General features: G+C 45.3%; 1 protein-coding gene across 1 annotated transcript in view; it reads left to right on the top strand.

Annotated features, from left to right (window-relative positions):
* Window positions 1–19,340, top strand: part of AMOTL1 (angiomotin like 1) — a 54,405-nt gene extending 35,065 nt beyond the window's left edge. Inside the window, exons 7-13 of the mRNA XM_064409487.1 lie at window positions 1,822–1,967; window positions 7,817–7,966; window positions 11,401–11,591; window positions 12,895–13,020; window positions 14,264–14,490; window positions 15,179–15,448; window positions 16,385–19,340. Of these exons, the coding sequence (XP_064265557.1) occupies window positions 1,822–1,967; window positions 7,817–7,966; window positions 11,401–11,591; window positions 12,895–13,020; window positions 14,264–14,490; window positions 15,179–15,448; window positions 16,385–16,488 (1,214 nt within the window). The 3' untranslated portion in view covers window positions 16,489–19,340. The remainder of the gene's footprint in view (window positions 1–1,821; window positions 1,968–7,816; window positions 7,967–11,400; window positions 11,592–12,894; window positions 13,021–14,263; window positions 14,491–15,178; window positions 15,449–16,384) is intronic.
* Window positions 19,341–21,027: the final 1,687 nt, after the last annotated feature.

The following is a 21,027-nucleotide window of genomic DNA, read 5'->3' as shown; positions in this document are numbered from 1 at the left end:
AATATTCCTTCTGGCTAATGTGATTGAAGTAAATATTTTTGCATTGAAGGAAGAGGTCTGCATGTCTAATATAAAATCCCTTGCCAACAAGGGAAGAGGAAGGCCACCATCATCCCAGGATGGCTCATGGTGGCAGTCAGTGGTGCAGTGTCCACAGCACTCACTGGGCTTTACCTGTGGGCTTTGCAGTGGCCAGCACGATGGTGTTGCTGCCAGCAGTTTTTATGAGGTGCTGAGTTCCTCCTTTTAGGATAAATGAGAAGACAGGTGGGTGGGTTTGAGCTCACCTTGCCCACTTTTACCTTGTACACATGGCTCAGCTTGTGTCCATCTCACCTTGCTGCAGGCACCTGCTGATGGTGCATGAATTAAACTTATTCTCATCCCACCTGACATTAAGGAAGAATGTGGCCCTGCTGGGGGTAGTTCAGGTCCCAAATGGAATGGCTTTGGCCCTGAGAAGTTTTCTGACCATGCTTGGGGGAAGGTGGATGATTGGGCTTCCAGCTTGAGTGGCCACATTTGGGTGGCATGGGCTGGATGCTTGGGGCAGGTTTCCCATGTTTCAGTGTTTTTGAAGCAGCTTTTCACTTCAATTAAAAAATAATAAATTATGTAATGCTATGTTTTAAAAATCAAAAATCAAAACAACATTTAATTGATGCCAAATAAATTTTTGGAGGAAGTTTTCCTTCCTGGAGGCTTTCCAAGTATCTATTTTTGTTGTCATTTAGAACAAAGGCCAGATTTGAAATTTCAGATGTCACTGAAAGAAACCTCATCCCCTGCTCAACACAAACAGTCATTAACTGTTTGTGTTCTGACATCAGGGATCCAGTGATTGGCCTGTGACACTCGTGTTCCCAGAAATGGCTTCTCAGCATTGTCAGGGCAGAAGCAGATGGAGCCAAGCATTTCCCCAGGCAGCTTGCCAGCAAAGTCAATGGTGGGCCTGCAATTTGTTGCTGAAGACAAAGATGTGAGCAGAGCTGACTGAATTTAGCCAGTTGTTTATTTTTTTAATGTTGTTTTAAATCTTACCCAAAAAATGAATGATTTTTCAGCACAGAGGTTATCTACATGCTTTAGTCTCACTTGTAATGCTTAAGAGAAGGGAGCACTGGTCACTGGATCCTTAAATCCTGCAGGTCTGGAAGGTCACCCAGGGCCCCCATAGGCCTGCAATGGTTCCCACAACCTCCCTTCTCTCTGCATGGTCAGAGGAAGCCTGTACAGAGGCCTCCTATCATATTCTTTGTTACTGTTTTCCCCTCTTTCCATTTTCAGGCTGTCCAGCACAGATTTGTGTTTACTATTTGGCTTCTTCAAATTTTGTGTGTAGTGATCTCCATCTTTGCAAATAAAAAGCACAAGGCACAGCACAGCCCACATCCATGGGGCTGAGGTTTCTTCTTACAGAAGGCAACAGAATTGAAACTGGCAGCTATAAGGAACTCTTAGTGTAGGGTATTGTGTAAAAAAGGGGTAGTTGGAGCAAGCCAAAATGCTTCTGTGGGATGTGCTAGCAGTTCAGCAGAATGGAAAGCTGTGAGGCGGTGCTGGGGGTCACAAGCTCTGCTGGTGCAGATGCAGCCCAAGCAGCCTCTGGTCTCTGCTGCTGGTGTAAGGCTGGGCACTGAGGGGCTCAGCCCTGGCAGTGGAAGCTCTTTGCCCGCTGTGTCTCAGCACTGTGTTATAAAGGCTCTACTCCCTGCTGCTTTTCATAATTTTTGTTTTTCTAGGGAGGTGACAGCTTTCCTCTGGTGTGTGGCCTGGGGCCTGTGAGCTGTCCTCATGGAGTGGCTCTTGTCTTTCTTTCAGACAAAGAGAACTTGAAGGAGAAGGAAAAGTTGGAGATGGAGCTGGCAGCTGTGCGTTCAGCCAATGAGGACCAACGGAGGCACATTGAAATCCTTGACCAGGCCCTAAACAATGCACAAGCCAAGGTTATCAAGCTGGAAGAGGAGGTGAGGCATGGACAATATTTCTGTGCTCTGAGGATAGACATGGCTCATGGTTAGACCTTTCTCTATCCAAGTCCTGATTCTCTTCTATGCACAGGGTGCTAGGTCTTCCTGTTTCCCCATCAGCCCTTTTATAGAGAAAATGTGTAGTTACACAATGCTGAGCCAAACAAGCAGGCAAAGGAGACCATAGATGTATCTAGAGCAAAGCCTTCAGCATGTAACCAGGAACAAGATTAAATTCCACTAGCTGGTGGCTGAGGTAATGATAGGATTTAATAGAAAAGTTGAACAAGAAACTGACTACTCGCTGGCCTGAGACTGTGATAGAGACATGTGGTGTTAGTGCATCCCATTTCTCACCAAAGAATACCAGGAAGCTTTTGAGATGCACACAGCAGTGCAGGACTTGGTGACTTCACATCTTAAAATGTCTGGCCGATCTGGCTGGAAGCAGACTGACTGACCAGGATTTAGAGCTGCAGGTTTTATTTGAGAGCTGAAGAGAACCTATCATACTGTGAGACCCAAGAAGTGCAAAAATCCCATTAAGTAATCGTATAAGCCTGATAATAAAAATAGGTATTCAGATAGGAAGCAAAATCCCATGCACAGGGCATTCTTTAAACTGACAGACAGAACAATACCTAGTAGTTGGAAGCTGAAACTAGACAAATTCATAGTGGAAATAATGTTCAGTTTTAACTATATCTAAGAGTGACATTATCAGTTCTCCATTACTGGTGAAGAAAGTCTCAATTTATTGTATTCCTTAAGGACCTTCAAGTCAGGAGGTGTGGATCTAGTATAGTAACTAGTTGAAAGTCTATGCATGCTAGCAGATCGGGTAAAGCTGTCAAAACAGACCTTTTCAGACCCCTAAAATCTCTGTTCCTGGGACCAACGGAGGGAGCATGTTTTATGGGATGTAAAAGGAATGTGATGTTTACTGCCTAATGGCCAGGTCACTGGTGACAGGAAGGCAGTTGATGAACCTCTGCCCTAGCAGATTGGGTAGAGGTTCAGGCTCTGGGACAGACTGTGGGCAGGAACTTGGTCAGCTCTGTTCCCCTTCAGAGCCTCATTTTCCACCTGCACCTTCCCCAGGGCTGGCCAGAGGAGCAGGGATGCAAGGGGTCTTGTGGGGAGCAGAGAAAGCCTTTCCCAAATACTTGCAGTTAACCTATATGCCATTCATTGTCTTGGAAAGATGAAGGGAGAATTGACCTCTGTGATTTTTGAATGTTTTTTATTGACAGTGAAATGACAATGTAGACTCCCTGTTAGGCTAACCAATAGTTACTTAAGAGTCTGGAAGATTTAAAGTGCTGTATGTGAGTGCTGAAGGCATTGCTGGTTTGTACCTGACCAACGGCCCATTCTGACTCCCTGTTTGGAAACATTTTAAAAACTCCATTTCCTTGGATGGATTCACTCAGCAGCAAGAAGAGGATCACATTAAGTTTAACAGTTCCTTTATTAGTTAGACTAAAGCCTGCTCACCATCTGTGTGTGTTTGGGGCAGTCCCTTTGGGGTAGCTGCAGGAGCCAGCATATCTTTAATCTGTACATAATTCACTTGACACTCTTTGGCTGAAAGGCAACCTGAGGTTTTCTATTTGCATTTCATTACAAAGGGCTGAATAAAGGAATAATTAGGTGGCAATGCCTGCTTCTATACTCATGGCATCATGCAGGGGATGGGAAGAAATAGTATTTAGCTTGTGTCTGGTCCACAGACTGTCAGTGTGGTACTGGCAGGTAATATTGACTTACTGAGTAGAGACTAGTGAAGGCAGAAGCATTTATAGAGTGATCCAGGCAGGTGATTTAAGAACCTACCTTGTGCCTGCTGTGCTGTAGTAAATATGTTTGCAGCCTTAGGGCTCTAAGAGCTTGGCAGTAGTCAGGTTTTAGTCTACTCCTTCAACAGAAATGTGCCTCTGCTGGATCCTGGATTGTGGACTGGTAGAGCTAAGTAGGGGTTAGATGTTCTCCTCTAGGGAGCTCCTAACCTGCCTAGGGCATGGCAGGAGTTATGGAGGTGGTAAATTCCTGCCTGGGGCACTGTAGGTGTTACAGAGGTGGTAATCTCCTGCCTTGGGCATGGTAGGCAGAGGTGACATATGAAAGTGATGCCTTGGTATTTGCCAGAGTATATCAGAGTCCTCAGCCTGACAAACCCATGTTGATCTGGTAACTTTTAGCTTCTTTTTTCATTCTAGGGGCACTTCAAATGGATTTTAGCCCAGCTGCTGTGTTTTAATTGTTCAAGGCAGTGCCAGGCAGCTTGGGTGAAGTGCAGTTAATCTGAGGCTGCCAGTACGTGCCCAAGCTCCAGCATTCACTTTCCCTTTTGTCCTGTTTCATGGCTGAACCAGAGCACCTTTTAAACAGTCTCCAGTGTTTCTGGATCTTAATTAGACACATGCAGAAGATAAGCTGCAGTGTTAAACCTTCATTTTAAGCCAATATACTTACTACAATATATTGAGAAAAACAGAAATTCAGTCAAATCAAAATGACTGTTATTATTATTAACAGAGCTCTAGCTCATACACTGCTTTGTAAATCTGCCCAGATTTCTTCTACCACCAGCATGTATTTAACAGCATTTTAAATCAAGCCTTGAGAAATAAGCAGTAGCTACTAAGTTGAATTAACATAATTTAGTGTTCTATATAAATCTGCATTATCCTGGGTGCCTGCTAGTAGAAGGATTTAATTCAAAATGTGTAGGTGGTATTATTACCACATGTCATTTAGCAGACTGCTACTGGAATCATGTGTCTGTTCCATACTTTGAATAGAATACTGAATAATTGGAGAGAGCTCAGAAAGCAGCTGTATGATTTATTTGGGGTCCAGAAGCTGTTCTTTGCTGGGAAGAATTACAGTGAAAAGTTGTCTGAGCTTCTGTCTGTACACATGAACATGAATCACTGAATGGTTACGATTGGAAGGGACAACAGTGGGTCTTCTGTTGCAACCTCCCTGCTCAAGCAGTGTCATCCTAGAGCACATGGCACAGGATTGTGTCCAGATGGTTCTTGATTATCTGCAGTGAGGGAGGCTCCATAACCTCTCTGGTCAATCTGTTCCAGTGCTTGGTCACCCACATAGTAAAGAACCCTCAGAGCTTCCTCCTTCTCTGCTGAGCTGATTTCCAGCAGGTCAGCTCCCATCCTGTACTGGATGGGCTTATTTCTCCCCAGGTGCAGGGCTCTGCATTTTCCCCTGTTAAATTTCAGAAGGTTCCTCTGTGCCCATCTCTCCAGCCTGTCGAGGTCCTTATGGGGGGCTGCACAGCCCTCTGGAGTATCAGCAACTCCTCCCAGCTTTGTGTCTGCAGGTATCTTGCTGAGGAACCATCTGCACTTTCACTCAAGTCATTGGTTCATAGGTTTACAAAGCTGAGCCCAATATTGAACCTTGGGGGCCACCACCAGTGACAAGCCTCCAACCAGACCCCGTGTTGGAGGCTTAATTGTGTACACCTGGGATCTGCTGTTCAGCCAATTCTTAATCATCCTCACTGTCCACTCACCCATGGTTCCTGAGTATACCCATGAAGATGTTGTGAGAGACAGTATTGTGAGCCCTGCTGCAGTCAAAGTAGGCAATATCCACTGCTCTCCCTTCATCCATTGATGGATGGATGAAGAAAGGATTGCTGTAGAGAGATTAAACATTGCTATTTAACATAAGAGGAAATTATGAGATGCAGTGTTTGGAGGCTGAAGCTGAGCAAATCAGGCTGAAAATAAAGAGTTAAGAGTACAGAGAGTTAAGAGATTCAGAGTTAATTAACACTGAAACAATCTACTTAGAGTGATAGTGGATTTTCCATCTCTTACAGTTTTTCATTCAAATCTCATATCTGTAGAATTCAATTGTTCAAACTGGAGTTACATTTATAGACCGAATATTTTTCCAAGACCCACTCATCTTTACTCAGATTTATTTGCTTGGATGATCCCCTTTTAGCCTTAGCTCTTCTTCATTTTTATTTTCCTAATCCTCAGGACAAGGGCAGCGTTCAGGCAAGTTTGCTGATCTAGTGAAGAAGTGAATTGTTTAATTAAATGCTTCTTGCTCTAGTAGATCACAGTTTGGAAACAGAGCAAGAAGTAATTTGCTTAAATTGCATAAGAGAAAGCCAGATTAGGCATTAGGGTAAAAGTTTTCTGGCAGTAAAGGAAAATAAGCTGTGAAGTAGTTTGCAGGGATAGGTCTTGTAATTCCTACCCCTGGGTGATTTTGTAAGCAGCTTATACAGATATGTGCCAGGTTTTATGTACAGTTGATCCTACCATGCAGCAGGAGGATGGATTGGTTCTTCTCCAGTTTTGGGGTTTTTTGGAGTCTGGGTGTGTTAGGTGTTAGAGCTTAGCATCACATGTCTCTGATTTTAGCCATCTTTCCCTTAAGATTCGTGCTTCACTGGCAGCCCAAATTAATTTGAATTACAACATTTTATACTTTGTGTTTTAAATGCATTGGTGATTTTTTTTTGTTTTGTTTATGAATCTACATGCAGAATAGAAAAGTCAGAATTGGCTTGAGAACCTCCCTATAAACTTATGAATATGAGAACTGTCTTGTTGCATATCTCCTGCACAATTGTTTTCGAAGGCAGTGGTGGGCATGTGAGCATCACTTCACCCACAAGGGCAGAGGTGTGTGAGTGTGAACCCTGGGGCCTAGAGGGCTACTCCAAAGCCAAGTTGTGGCTGCTGTGATACAGATGACCCTGCAGCATTTGGCAGGACCAGGGAGAGCAGATGAGGTCTGCTGCCAAAGAGAGACCCTGGGGCAGCTCCCTAACCCTCTCTATCCATGCTGGTGTGGCTGGAGGTGACACAAACACCTTCCTACTGCCAAAGTAGCACTTTCAGCAAGAAGCCTCTGCTGTGTGGGTCTTGCCAAGTCGTGAGCTCCTAAGGAATGCAGTCTTCATGCTGCTGCCAGAGACTAGTGGGGTTTGTAATCTCATTAATTTTCAGGGAAAGCCCAGGAAGCTGTAAGCATTACCCTAGATTGCAGCAGGGCTAAGGAGGTCACTCTGCCAGTTGTTGGTGCCAGGGGTTAGGGAGGTTTGTTTAGAGCAAGCTATGCTTTTGCTGTGAGCAAGCCTGTATTTCGCTTTACCTGTGACATGGATGGATTTAGGGTGACAGAAGAGGAATTCGTACCCCTTTTGGGGTATGCTGCTTGAGCAATCTCTGTCTGTAAAACCCTGCATTTCAAAATCCTTGTGTCATGTTTAGCCCTTCAGTAATTGCATTATAGATGTAAAGAGGGCCTGACTTTAGCTGCCAGGCCATCCCATCTACAGATCACCATGGACAAGCCTGTGAGCACGATAGAGTAGGTGGGAGTGCTTCTGGCTGCTGGTACTCTGCTTGTTCCACCATGTTAAGCAAATATGCAGGAGTGAAGAAAGAACCCCTCTCTTTGGGTGCAGGCAGTATGCTGAGTGTCAGTAGTCAGTAAAACCCATGGGGATTCCTCTTAACTGGGTCTGTCCTGTGTGTTTGCCCAAAGAGTATCCACCACCATGACAGCTCTTGCTTTGAAATGGCCTGGAGAGGTTCATGGTTAGCAGATCCCCAGTGGGTGGAAGATCTGGGGCAGCATTCCTTCCAAAAAGGCTAGCTGTGCCCCAGCAGTGCCTGCTGTGCACATTCCCTGCCCATCAAAGAGACACCATCCTTTCCCTAGAGAAACTCTCGGAAGCAAATGACCAAAGCCATGCTCAAGCTCAGTGTGTGCCTGCAAGTGCACAGGGGTCCCAGTGGCCCGGGGTGGGGTACAGTGCCCTCCAGACTGCTGACCCCTGTGCCCCACAGCTACGCAGGAAGCAGGCCTACGTGGAGAAGGTGGAAAAGCTGCAGCAGGCACTGACACAGCTGCAGGCAGCCTGTGAGAAGAGGGAGCAGATGGAGCGGCGGCTGCGCACACGCCTGGAGCGAGAGCTGGACTCGCTGAGGATGCAGCAGGTGAGGACAGGGTGATATGGGCAGGACCCCAGCACGGGGCCTTTGGTGTTGATTTGAACAGAGATGGTCACTTGCAGCCCTACCAGGTGACACCTTGCCTTTGGATTTGGGTTGCTGGGCTTTCCTCCTAAACCATTCCTTTGGATAGGGTCACTTATCACTGGAAGTGTTCACGGTAATGTTGGATGGGGCTTTGAAGTCATGAAGTTTTCCCTGCCCATGACAGGAGGGATGGATTTAGATGGTCTTTGAAGGTCTCTTGCAACCCAAATCACTCTATGATTCTTATTCCTGATCTTCAGCAGAGGATGGGGCTGTTTTGCTGTGGGGCTCTGGATACAGCTGAGCCCTGCTTGCTGGGATGAGATGTCCTGGCTTCCTTGCCCAAGGGCAGGCAGGAGAAAGTGTCCTTCCACGTTTCTCCCTCCAGCAATGACAGACTGTGCAAAAACGAGCTCCGCACAACAGGAGGAGAGGAAAGGTGTGGTACATGTGAGATTCACCCCAAAAATTCTAGCCGATGTTTCATTGAAAAGGCCAGGTGGGATGATGTGGGATCTGGTAGGAGCAAGATCTAGGCCCATATTTGTTCTGAGCAAAGCTTGATGTATGTGGTTCACAGAATCTTCAACCCATTACAGATCTGGAGTCAAGTGATATCATCTTCAGACAATTATTTATTTATTTATATATCAGTCCAGTCCAGAATGGGCCATGAGTGTAGCCTTGAATTTCTGTATGTGTCCCCTTCTTTTTCGGCAGCCCTGTGTCCTTAGAGGGGTATTGCTGTGCTTGTATTTTGTGCACAGTTACTCCTGTGTTATAACACCTTCATCCCTAAGTCACAAAGTCCAGTCACCTTAAAAGGAAAAAAAAATTAAGATTTTGCAGGGAGAATTTCCAGGCTGCATCCTTCACCAAATACTTGGCTATTGACCCTGGAGGAGAGTGAGCAGATATGCTAAATGTATCAAACTATTGCTTGGGGAAAAGCAGCAACATAAGCAAAGCAAGATGCTCTTGGAACTCTTGAGGTGCTCACCCGTATCTGTCATCGCACGCATCTGCTACTATAACCTTTCCTTATTTATAAGCCATTAGTGGACACCAGAGCAGCTGTTACACTGCTGCCAAAGAGCAGAGGGGCTGATCCTGCTGGCAGGATGCCATTGGGAAATAGCTCCACGGTCAGGGTCAGTGTCAGGGTTTGCAGAGTCATGAGGCAGCCAGACCTGAGAGCATCCCCTTCCTTCTGGCAGCCCCAGGGCAGGGCAGGTCCCCCAGCACTGCCCAAGGTGTCACTCTGCTGCTGCTCCCTGCAGGCCCTTCTCATTCATCTCTACTCTTTCTTGCTTCCATAGAAGTGTTTTAAGTCTTTCTTGCCCAGTCCACCATGGGCTTGGTGTTCAAGTACTCTTAGTTCCCCCTTAGCCAGCTCCCTTCCAGTTTAACAAGGAATTGCATAGAATATAACATGCTAATGCCATTTGAGAAAAGAACATCTGAGAAAAATCCAATTAGAATTCAAGTGAATGTAAAACTAGAACTAAGGCTGGGGTACAGAGACAAATTGATATATTAAGTAAGAGGGATGGACTGTTGCTGAAATCCTTGTCTTGCAAGTTCAGGCTGTGTCTGTTCATTTTGGCAGAAAATTTTTCTGTAATTTACAGGTTGTTTATTTTTTTAAAAAAATTGGTATCGTAATTAGCAATTGCTGTTGGGTTGACATAATTTTCAAATGCCGGCACCCATTCCATCTAGTCAGTTTTAAGAGGAAAGATACTCTTAACTTCTTGTCTGGCCTATAAGCTTTGGGAGAAAACTTTTGGGGTATTTTTACTATTTTTATTTATACTGTTTATTTATGGGCCACAATGTTGCAGAGAATCTTTTTACATCAAAATACCCCAGCTTTTTCCTTCAGAGCTGTCTTCTCTGAGTAATCAAAGTTATAGCTACTGAAACATTTTCTCATTGCAGAGAAAAAAAGGTGATTTTCTTTTCTCATTTTTACCAGAGTGAGCAGAAGGGACCCAGCACACAGAGACAGTGAGCCAGAATCTCTGCTGTCCCTGGCTTGCTGGTAGCTGAGTCCAAAATGGCAAATCTTCCTTATCACTGACTCATGAATTGGGACCAATGAACAAACTCTTTCAGCACTGCATGCTCAGTGTGCAGGGCTGGCAGATGTTTTGACTCAGAAGATGACCAGGTCCTGTGATGTCCCAAGATAACAGTTGTAGATCAGGACCACACTTCCAAAATACTGTCTTCCTGACAGAGGTTTGACAATACTTTTTGCAGGAGCAGAGTCACAGCCATTGTTCCTAAGGGCTGCTCCATACTGCATTTCCAGAAAGCATCTTCCAAACATGAGGCACCAGAGGCAAAGGCTGCAGCCCTTCCCTGGTATGTCTAGTTTCAATGGTACAGCTTTGCCAGTGGAACTTCAAGGTGCAGCATGAGTGAGAACTCAGTGCTCCTGAGACATGGTTTCCTCTTCAGCACAATACTGTTCACCATGGAGTATAACGAATCTCTTGCATTGTTTATTTAAAAATTAATTTATTTCTACTGAGTTCTCCCAGAGCTTTGTGCTCATTGTGCAGTCATCCCTCTGCTGAGTCAAGGACTGGATCTCCCTCTGCCTCCACTCTGTATCAGCAGTGAGAGGAGCTCAGGGTAGCTACCCATGCTGCTTAGGTGACTTAATTAAGTGCTGTAACTGGGTGGAGTGAATCTGGCCTGGACAAGCACTTTTCTTTCAGCATAGATGGAAAGAGTTATGCACTCATTGCTGCTTGTCAGCATCCCATGGGAGCCACCCCACAGGTGCCTGGGAATCTTCTGCCCCTCTAGTTAGAAAGTTAGCTGTTGCACCATGGAAATCATCCCCTGAGGGCACAAAAGAACTAATGTGCCAGAAGGGACAAGCTTAAATGCATGGCTGGGATATTTTCCCAGCTGCTGCTTTAAACAGGGTACATGTAACTGGGTCACAAGGTGCTTTTTTCAGCTTTAATATATAAACCTCTGATAATAACTGCCTGTCCATACTTAGCACTGCCCAGCCATGGGCATGAAGTCCCAGCAAGAAGAATATCTTTTAAAGTTTTATTGCTTCTTTTCGTACCAACTTTTTTTTCCTACTTTTTCCCTTGGCTTGGGGTATCCCAGGAAATCTCTGCACATCTAGGGTAGCAGCCAAATCCCTGCTTCTGTCAGCATGGTCTGGGGAAGCATGTGCTAGGGTTGCACATATGGTCAACGTGCCCGTTCTCCTGCAAGCTAAGGGGTTTAGCCTGGGATTTCCACCTGCCCCTGTCAGAAGACATGGGGATGTCTTTGTACGTGCCAGAAGACTGAAGAAAAAAGGGTCAGCATGCCATGTTCAGCAGGGCATGAATATCTGTCACTGTTTCCACTGGCAGAGGCAGGGCAGCTACCAGGCAAGCAGCCTTCCGGAGCATAATGCCCCGGCCCTCATGGAGCTGGTGCGGGAGAAGGAGGAGAGGATCCTGGCCTTGGAAGCTGACATGACCAAGTGGGAGCAGAAGTATCTGGAGGAGAGTACGATCCGGCACTTTGCCATGAATGCTGCAGCCACAGCTGCAACGGAGAGGTAAGATGACCTTGCTGCAAGCAGGCAGCTCTGATCACCATGGAAATCATGGCAAAACAGTACAGAATGGGTGTTATCTTAAGGCTGGGTGTTACTTGCCTTGCCCTGCCCAGTCACACTGCCAGGGTTAGTGCACTTCTCCTAGGTGTCATGCCAGTGAAACAGAATAGTTGGTTGAGACAGAATTTATCCTTCTGACCAGGCCAAAGAGTTTATCAAATCTAGGCATCAGATTGAAGCAACGGCCTCTGACAGTCTCAGGGTGCCAAATTACACAGCACAGGTAAGGCAGCTCCTCCTAGTACCCTGGTGGAGTCAGCAGGGACATGGTATATGTCTGCACCCATCCCATGGCCTGCAACAAGGTTGTTTAACCTAGTTTTAAAAACCTGTAGTAAGGGAAATTTTATTGCCTAAATGACCCTTTTCACCACTTCATTAATCTTCAAACTAAAATGTTTTTCCTGATAGCTAAGCTAAACTTCTTCACTGCCAAGTATCTGCATTGATTCTTGTCCTTCCCCGGCATACAGGATGAACCACTCACCACTGTTGATGTTTAAACAGCCTTGTAAATAGTGGAAGACAGATATTCCCTGTTGTATTGTCCCTGGTCTGCACTAGCTTCCTCCCCTCAGCCATTCCTGACATGCTCTAGTGTCAACCCTTTCCCGCTCACATTGCATATGTCTGGACTATCTGTCCCCAGTTTGTCTGTCTCAAAGTGTGGTGGCCAAAAGCACAAAAGGCAGTGACACTTCCCAGTGATTAGGAGGATGGGATAGTTAACTTTTCAACCCAGTTTCTTAGGAACCAAATCCCCAGAAAACATCCTAAAGTGAGTTTTCCCTTTGAAATGTGTTTAGATGTGTGACTCAGGATGGACTTTCCTTTCACACTCCAGTCTAGGCAGCAATTACTGTGATTTTTTTTCAACTTCCAAAGTGTAGAGCTTTGTTACTGGTTCAGGATGTACTCTTGTTGACTTGGGATCTGGTGAGTGGGTCCCTCTGATGTCTGACCCCGTCCTTCCGGGTGGCTGGTATCCCTGTGTGGGTCACCCATGATTCCAGCATGCTCTCTGTTCCTTTAACCCACTTAAATGAATGGCATTAATGACCCAGCCCAAGCCAAGAGTAGTCTGCAGCAGGATGCCCCAATGCCATGGAGCCATCTGCTTGACAGACAGCCATCGCTGGCTTGCTCTTTGACCATGGGATTGGGGTTTTCTGTGCAAGTTTGTCTCACTTGCAGAAGCCATCCTCACAGTCTCAGGACTGACTGTGGTGACCCTCTTTGCCAGGGACGCCTCGGCCCCGAGCCACTCGCACAATGGCAGCTACGGCGAGGCGGCGCTGGAGGTGCGGGGCTGGCAGGAGGAGGAGGAGATCGTGCAAGCCAACCGCCGCTGCCAGGACATGGAGTACACGTAAGGGGCATGCCTTGCCATTCCTGCTTGTTGTGGTGCTGGGCTGGGTTCACATAAACCAGGATGCCCTTCTGTTCCTTCCTACATGACTGGAAAGGATGGGCTTGGCTTCACTTTGACTTAGTTTTGCTCTTCAGCATTCAAAAGGGATTAAAGAGTTGTTGTCATAACTTCCTCCCTACCTTCCTGTTAAGCCTTCTGTGGCAAACCCAACGTTTTTACAAAGCAGAGACTGTTCCACTATTAAAAGTAGTCTGGCATGCAAGGACACAAATTTGCAGACCCTTTTATAAAAAAGGTGTATTTGTTGCTTGTGGAAAATACCAGTGATTGTTTTTACTGGGTTTGGGTTTTGTTTTTTACTCACAGATGCAAGCTAATCCTGCTTCCAAGGAAGTAGTTGAGTTTTGCCACTGCCTTCATAAATATAGCTTAGCATCTTGTGTTTAAATTGCTCATTAAATGTGTGATGATGAAAAATAATGCTTTCACTGCTTCATAAAATGCACCTGCATTGTATTATATATTGTACAGCACAGTCAGGCTAGTCACTTGACTGTGAAAATGTACAAATTTTTTTTTTTAAATAGTTTTGCAGTTGTTCAGTATGATTTGGTGTAAATCATTCCTGGAGAAGAGTTCAGATAATCCCATTTTTTTAGTGATTTGAGAGTCTTCAGAGTCTGTATGAGAGAAGTAGCAAGCTTTGGTCAGCTCTGAACACCATGTGCTGATTGTTTCTGCAGCACTGAGGGAAAAGGAAGAGCCCAGACCATCTCTTAGAGAAACCAAAAGGAACTCACTTCAGCAGGTGTTTACTCCAGCTGACAACAGACCTGAATCCTGGGGTTAGCTCAGTCTTCCAAAGCATAGTTTCCACATTTGGCCCCAATGTATTACAGGGGTGAAAATTGTCCTTGTGCTTGTATTGTAAAGGTAGCAATGTGCAACCTGGTCAGGATTCTGCCCACTGTTCCTGCTGGGTTAGTAAAACCATAGCATAGATGGGTTCAGTTAACCTTGCAGAAAAGTTTTGGCTTAATAGCTAGAAATGCTGTCTGTTTTGAAGTGCATGGTTTTCCTTGGAGGAACTGCTGGGAGCTTGTCCAAGTATCCAAAAGCAGGGAGGACAGAGCAGCAGGGCATCTGCCTGGGGACCTCCCTGCTGCCTCCAGGTGTGGAGACCTGCCCATATGAATGGTTTTTTTCCATTCCTGTAAGCAGAGCATTCATATTTTGGCAGAATAAAGAATCTCCACGCCAAAATAATTGAGAAGGATGCCATGATCAAGGTCCTCCAGCAGCGGTCCCGGAAGGACCCTGGCAAAGCCGACAGCGCCAGCCTGCGACCGGCGCGGTCCGTGCCCTCCATCGCCGCTGCTGCCGGCGCGCATTCGCGCCAGACCTCGCTCACCAGCAACCAGATAGCTGAGGAGAGGAAGGAAGAAAAGCTCTGGAAGGGAAGCATAGGTGAGTTCTGCTTTTGCTTAAGCTTTGGTTCATCCATCACTTCATGCTAATCCTTCTGCTTGAACTTAGCCAAAGTGCCTTGGCACACACTGCCCTGGCAGCTCATTTCCAGAGCAATTTCCATGGGCAGAATGCGTGTCCTTGTGCTTAAGTCAAAAAACAGTCATTCTTTAACCTTGCATTGTATCTTAGTTACATTTTTAATCATGTTAAATCATTCTGCACTGATCATAGAAAGCCAAAGTTGAGGGAAGACCTCCCAGATACAAACCCATAATGTTTGCAACTTTGTGGGAGGAAATAACAAATTTGGGCTAGAAATAAAGCCTGAATAAAGTCAATCAAGAGGGTGAGCATCCCTTTGGCTAGGACAGCATGATGTGATGAGGCAGATAAATGGGAAAATAACTGCGGGACTGCCTGTTGTTTGGGACCACATAGGATGGGGGTGTGGAGGTGTGCAAGGCAGTGTCGCGAGTAAGTGTCACTGGGTGTACAGGAGGGGAGGCAGGGAGGAGAAGCTGCTTTCAGAAAGCTGTTTTGTAGGAAAGTACAGCAAAAGCAGCATCAAAGGGAAAAGCTAAGCCAAACTAAATGACTGGAGCCATACCCAGCATCTTGTAGCTTCAGGGTGGGACAGGGGACATGCATTTGAGCCAAGATGTGACTGACCTCTATGTGTCTGCAGGGCTGCTCTTGGGAAAGGAGCACCATGACCACCCGTCAGGCCCCTCTCTGCCTCCGCCTCTGCCCTCCTTGTCTTGCATGTCCGTCCCAGTGCCGGCAGCCTCCCACGCAAAGACGGGCAGCAAAGACAGCAGCACGCAGACGGACAAAAGCGCTGAGCTCTTCTGGCCCGCCACCGCCTCCTTCCCCGGCCGGGGACGCCTGGCTGCCACCCCATCACACAGCCCAGCCCCACGGCCCCTGGGGACACGAGTGGCCAGCGAGAAACTGGGTGAGCTCTGCCAGATCCCTGTCAGTGCGAAATGTCAGCACCCCCGGGGCTATCAGCCATCCCCAGAGACACATCAGTATTAAGGGGGGCAAGGTGTGGGTATGTGATGCTGGCACAGTTTGTGAGGTATGGTGGAGGTTTGTTCAGGGAAACTAAAATTGTAGAGAGAGAAATTTCTAAGGCTGCCCAGAGTGGCTTTGCAGAGCTTTGTGCTTGGCAGCTTCTGTAAATCTCCGTTCGTCTGCGGCAGGCTAGATATTTATGCTGCTACATATAAAATTGTAGAATTTCACACCTTGAAAACACTCCACACCTGCTCACATACTCAAACTCTTCTCTTTTTTTTTCAACTGAAACCATGGTTTGTTAAAACACCATTTTCTCCTTAATTTTTAAAGGAAAAAATTTAAAGGAAAGCTGGGGGGAATAGTAAGGAGAAAGTGGAGATCTTTTTTTAGGATGGATGAAGAAGTACAATTTTAGTTATTTTTGAAAGGTGGAAACTGCTGGTTTGCAGCCCTAGCAAAGGAGACATTTATTTTATGCACATTATTTTGAAAAAGCGTGTTTCTTACATATTTATCTCCTCTCAAAAGCAAGATTTTCCCCCAAAAACATGCTATGTATCACTAAAAGGGCTATCACAGAACTAGATGGTCTTTAGTGTTCTTTCCAACTCAGACCATTCTGTGGTTTTAGCTAAAGAGGCTCTTTGGTGTGTATCTCTTAAATACCATCTCGCGGTCTGTGCGACACGCCTGCTGTCATTGTGCAGTGTGTTCAGCATCACACATTCTTAGTGTCCTGAACAAATATGGCTTTCAGTATGTAGGATGTACAGGTAATACATGCCCCACCTTTAAGGAATGGGTTGATATTTGCTTTGAACAACTTGAATTTGGACTGAAGACTAACTTTCCCTCCTTTCCATTGCAGAGAACTCCAGCCATGGGAAGCTGCCTGACAGCAAAGGCAGAGTGAGCAGCCTGCTCCACAAGCCTGAGTTTCCAGATACAGACATGATGGAAGTCCTCATCTGAGCAGAGGACAGCATCTCTGGGGTTTTGTGTGTGTACAGCCAGGTCCAAGATGGTCCTCGGTGTGCCAACCTTGAAAACTAACCCTGAGAGTTTGAAAAAAGACAACGTTTATTCCAAAATTGATGCTAGAGTCTGATACGTTGAGACTTTTCACCAGGCGAGAAGTCAAGAGCACTGAAGAGGAGTGACAAAATGAACGTCTGGCATTTTCTGAACAGAAAGGGTCATTGAAAATGGAAAATGGTGTGAGAAGGGGAGTGTTGGGGAAAAAGGAAACTGTGTTTTCTGGCATAAAGAGAAAGTAGTTGAGTTACAGGCTGGTTGCATGCTGCTGCTCTGTTTTCCTGCCTCTGCAACCAGGACAGGGAGTGAAATCCTGTCTCTTTGGAGACTAGAGAAAGTTTCTGAATAATCCAGGAAAAACTTGCATCTTCCTCAGTATTAATGCATTTCTCAAAGGTTTCAGTCTCAAAAATTTCACTTCTAAATTTTTGTGAATAATTGGTCTGTAGATGTACACGGCAGGTTCTTGTAAGTATTTGTTTGAAGTGGCATTGGTGTGGCTTTCCTGGGCAGGCAGGTCAGGTGCCTCTTTCCTGGCTGGACAAGTGTTTCTCTTGGAGCTGAATTTACAGTACAAATATTCATGTCTTGCAACCTCAGAGCTCGCTGAGACTTCTTTTTTTGATAGGAGCAGTTGTTGGCTGGAATTCTCCTGGTGGATGAAGGGGGAGGGGGGACCCTGCTGAAGCAAACCCTATTGTACCCATAGGAAAGTTTCAGGAGGGGAAGTTGGGGGAGGATCCCAGCAGCTCCCTAAAGGGCTGTGTGTTGTAGAGTTCCTTCAGAGGGGAGCTGCATGGGTTTGTTTTTAGAGGAGTTAAGCTGGGTTTGCATGTGAGATCAGAAGATACCTCTTTCTGGGCACTGGTTCATATTTGAAGAATCAGTGTATTTGTGGTAAGAACAAGATTTTTCCTTACTTTCAATTCTTATAGCCAGATCCTAGCTTCTTCGAGCATACAAACCTGCTGTTCGAGCTGATGTGGGGCAAGACATTAAGGAGTGCAGGAGCAGGCAGGGAAGGGTTTAACTGCAGAGCAGTACGTGAGCATCATGTGTTTTCTGTGCTGAGCTGCGGTTTCTTTTCACCTTATTTTACCCAGGGTGGAACATTTCTTATTTTCAGCTTTGTCCCTGAATTCAGTAAGAGGCAGCCAGCTCACCCGCTGTGTTGCTCGTGGCTTCATGCACTGCACATGCCGATGGGGAAATTTTCCTCTGTGAGGCATTTCTGTGTTGGCTTTGCAGTTCCTGAGCCTTGTGGTGCACTTTAAGGAGAGCTTGGCTTTGGGAAAAGGAGTGATGGGAGCTAATGTGAAGCTGCCTAGAGTGGAAAAGTGATGGGTGCTAGAAGTAATCGTGCACTCAGGGCTGGCTCAAGGGCACCCCTTCCTGTAGGTGACAAATCGGAGCCCTTGACTTTTGAGAACACCAGGCATTTTAAACTCTGCTTTTGCCAAAAACTGAAGTCCTTGTGAACTCAAAGCCTTCACAGGCCAGAGCCTTGTGCTCAGTACTGCCTGGCTGATACCTTTTATTTTTAAAAAGAGCAAAATTGCTATGTTAAAGCTATGCACTTATTTTTGTGTGTACCTAGAATTAGATGTATGTTGTTGTCACCCTCTTTCTGAGTTTCGCACTTGTTAAACAAAGTAATGGTAGGTAGGTAGTGCAGGAAGCAAATTGTGTGCTTCAAGTATTAGCAGCTTTGCATTGTGAAACCAAAGGTGTAAAACCTTTAGAAATGTTATGCAGCTTAATATATGCCTTGTAAGATAATTTTTTTTTCTTTAAAGTTAATTTAAACATTGTAATTGTTTGCATAAAAGCCGGGACCGCGTGTGACATCACCACTGACCCACTTTTGTGGCCCTTCCTCAAGCATCTGTGGTAGGAATGGGGCAGGAGAAAGACAAATCAAGGGAATACAAGTAAAATGTTGCCGAATTTTTAATTCCATCGCTTTTTATCCAAGAAATAAGGATGCCCAGGTGCTTGGAAGTCGCTAAGCATTTTGTTACCAGCTGTGCTATTTCTTTTGGTGAAACTCTTCAGTAAGTTGTGTGCAGGCAGACAGTGAGGCATCCAGGAGAAACAGTGGTGGATCAGCACGGATCAGCTCTGTTATGTTTGGTAGTGGTTCAGCTCAATTTCTCCAAGTCAGCTAGAGCACAGCACTGCTCCTTGGGGAGACCACAGTCTCTCCAGTTTCTGTTATCCAAAGCTGGCTTTACACTTGATGCTGTCCCAGATTCATGGTCACATGTCAGAAATTGTTAGAGACAGTGTGTGGGTAACTCTTATAGGCAACAGCTCAAATAAACCAAATTCTCACCAACTGTGTTGAACTCAAGAGATGTTAGTTTTCCTGGAGGGAAGGTCTGGAGGAGTGGTGTGTCTCCTTCCAGCCCAAGCACTAGCAGGACTTGGATGGAGTACTACTGCCATATGTCAGCCGTGCTGAGCAGAGCGGCCCAGCTCCGTTTGTGCTGGCTTTCCCAGCTCTTTGAACTGTTTTGTGTTTTTGGGAAACTGTGCTGTAGCCATTCCAGGTGATGTCAGTGGTAACTAGTTGTAAAATACTGTCATTTTTTATTGTTGTTGGTTGTATAGAGAAGTTTGTGTACAGTGTTTTACAGCTGGAGGGTTATTTGTACATAGGGGGGGAAATGAAGGATGTTATGTGTCACCCCCAGCAAATGTTGATATTGTTGGTCAGCCAAAGATTTCTTATTCTTTGCTGTTTAAATTTGTGCCTTACTATTGTAGATAATAAATGTATAAACATGTTTATTTTCTCACTTTTCCAGTGTGAATACATTCAGTCCTCTGGAAGAAAGGACTTAAAAAAAAAATCTTTAGGCTTTTTTTACAAACAATATGCTAAGACTAAGAGGGTATACCTCAGGGACTTTTAAGGTTGCATCTTCTCCATTTTTCACAGGTGTTAATGAAAGGCCCCACAGCAGGTGACACCAGTAAGTGTATGTGGGATGAAATCCTCCTCAAGGCAGAGCATCAAACGGGGCACTTGCCCAAGCAAGAAGAGCATGATTTTAGAGATGATCAAGAAGAGATATGATTTTAGTGAGATTGTCTTCACTGGAAGGAAATGAGAGGGGAAACTTAATGATATACTTCGGTGAAGATATGAATATTTTTATAGCCCTGTGTTCCTGCTAAGCATAGAACTCCCACTGATTTTTTTTTTCTTGAGGGTCTGGGGCTTCTTTATTTGACAGATGTTGGATCGGTGTGAATGAGGTACCTAAATATCTTTTATATCTAGATGTTCTTGAATGATATACTGTGCTCAGTAAGGAATAAAGATCAGATCCCATTTCATGCTGTAGTGCTGGCAAGGGAAATGCTCCAGCTTGGTGGAAATATTGTTCCTATGTTTGTTTATGCAACTGAAATAAATGGGGGGAAGGGAGCAAAAGTGAGCCAAGAGTCTGGCTCTGAGTTAGGGAGGTTTGCTCAGCAGGCTCTCACATGCTCTTGAAAGTGTCTGTTAAAAAATTCCTGAATCAGGTCCCAGGGAGCTGCAGGCATGAAAGGCATGAATGCCACTAAGGGCCTCTCTCTCCTATGAGTTCTCTGCCTGTCCCAATCTCCTCTCCCCAGATCCTTGCACACATTGATAAAAACCAACCTGTCCTGAGCAGGAGTGTGTCAGCAAAGATCCAGGGGGTTGCAGAAGCTTGAGGAGAAGTTGGCTTGACCCAGATCCCAGCACTGCGTGTTCCTCATGCAAGCACAGGTCGGCCTGACCCATTTGATCACTCCATCTTCAAGATATGGCAGCTGGCAGTATTTTTTGTGCCAAGAACAAAAGTTTGGTGATTGCCGAGATTGTGGCTTTTTGACTTCCTTCAAGTCAAGATTTGACAGTAAAATTTGGCATATATCTTGTTTTTCAAGGCCATGGAAGAAAAGGAAACTAACAGAGGCCAAACCAATATTAGGATGGGAAACGCCTCCTGGCCAGCTGTGTTCAGGTATAACAAGGAGGGGGCTTATTCCACTTTTGGGTTGTGTCTTCACCACAGATGCTCTGGCCAAAAAACCAAAATGTCATGGTAACACTGTCTGTAGGTTAAATATATTTTGCATATTAACGTCAGGAATAAATATGCAAAGGAGCAAACTTCCAGAGTCAGTTTGTTTAAACATTAAAGTCCATTATTCCAAAAGTAAGTAACAGACCTGCATCATGTAAAGAAAGAGCTAAGAAGAGCTAAAAATATTAGCAATATTGCCATTTAGAAGCATTCAAAAATCTAGTCCCATCCAAAATGACCTTTTCAGGATTCATCTGGATTGAGTGCACTGTGCAGCTGTGTTATCTCTTCTGTGCTGGTTTGTTACCATTTTCAGGGCTTTTCTCCTCCCAAAGTTTGAGAGGGGCAAACATACAAACAGCAGTGAGGTGCATTCTTGGGGAAAAGCTGTGATTTCAGACATCTTTAAATA

The sequence above is a fragment of the Passer domesticus genome, chromosome 2 (assembly GCF_036417665.1).
Source record: "Passer domesticus isolate bPasDom1 chromosome 2, bPasDom1.hap1, whole genome shotgun sequence".
NCBI classification, from domain to species: domain Eukaryota; kingdom Metazoa; phylum Chordata; class Aves; order Passeriformes; family Passeridae; genus Passer; species Passer domesticus.
This window is presented reverse-complemented; position numbering and strand designations above follow the sequence as displayed.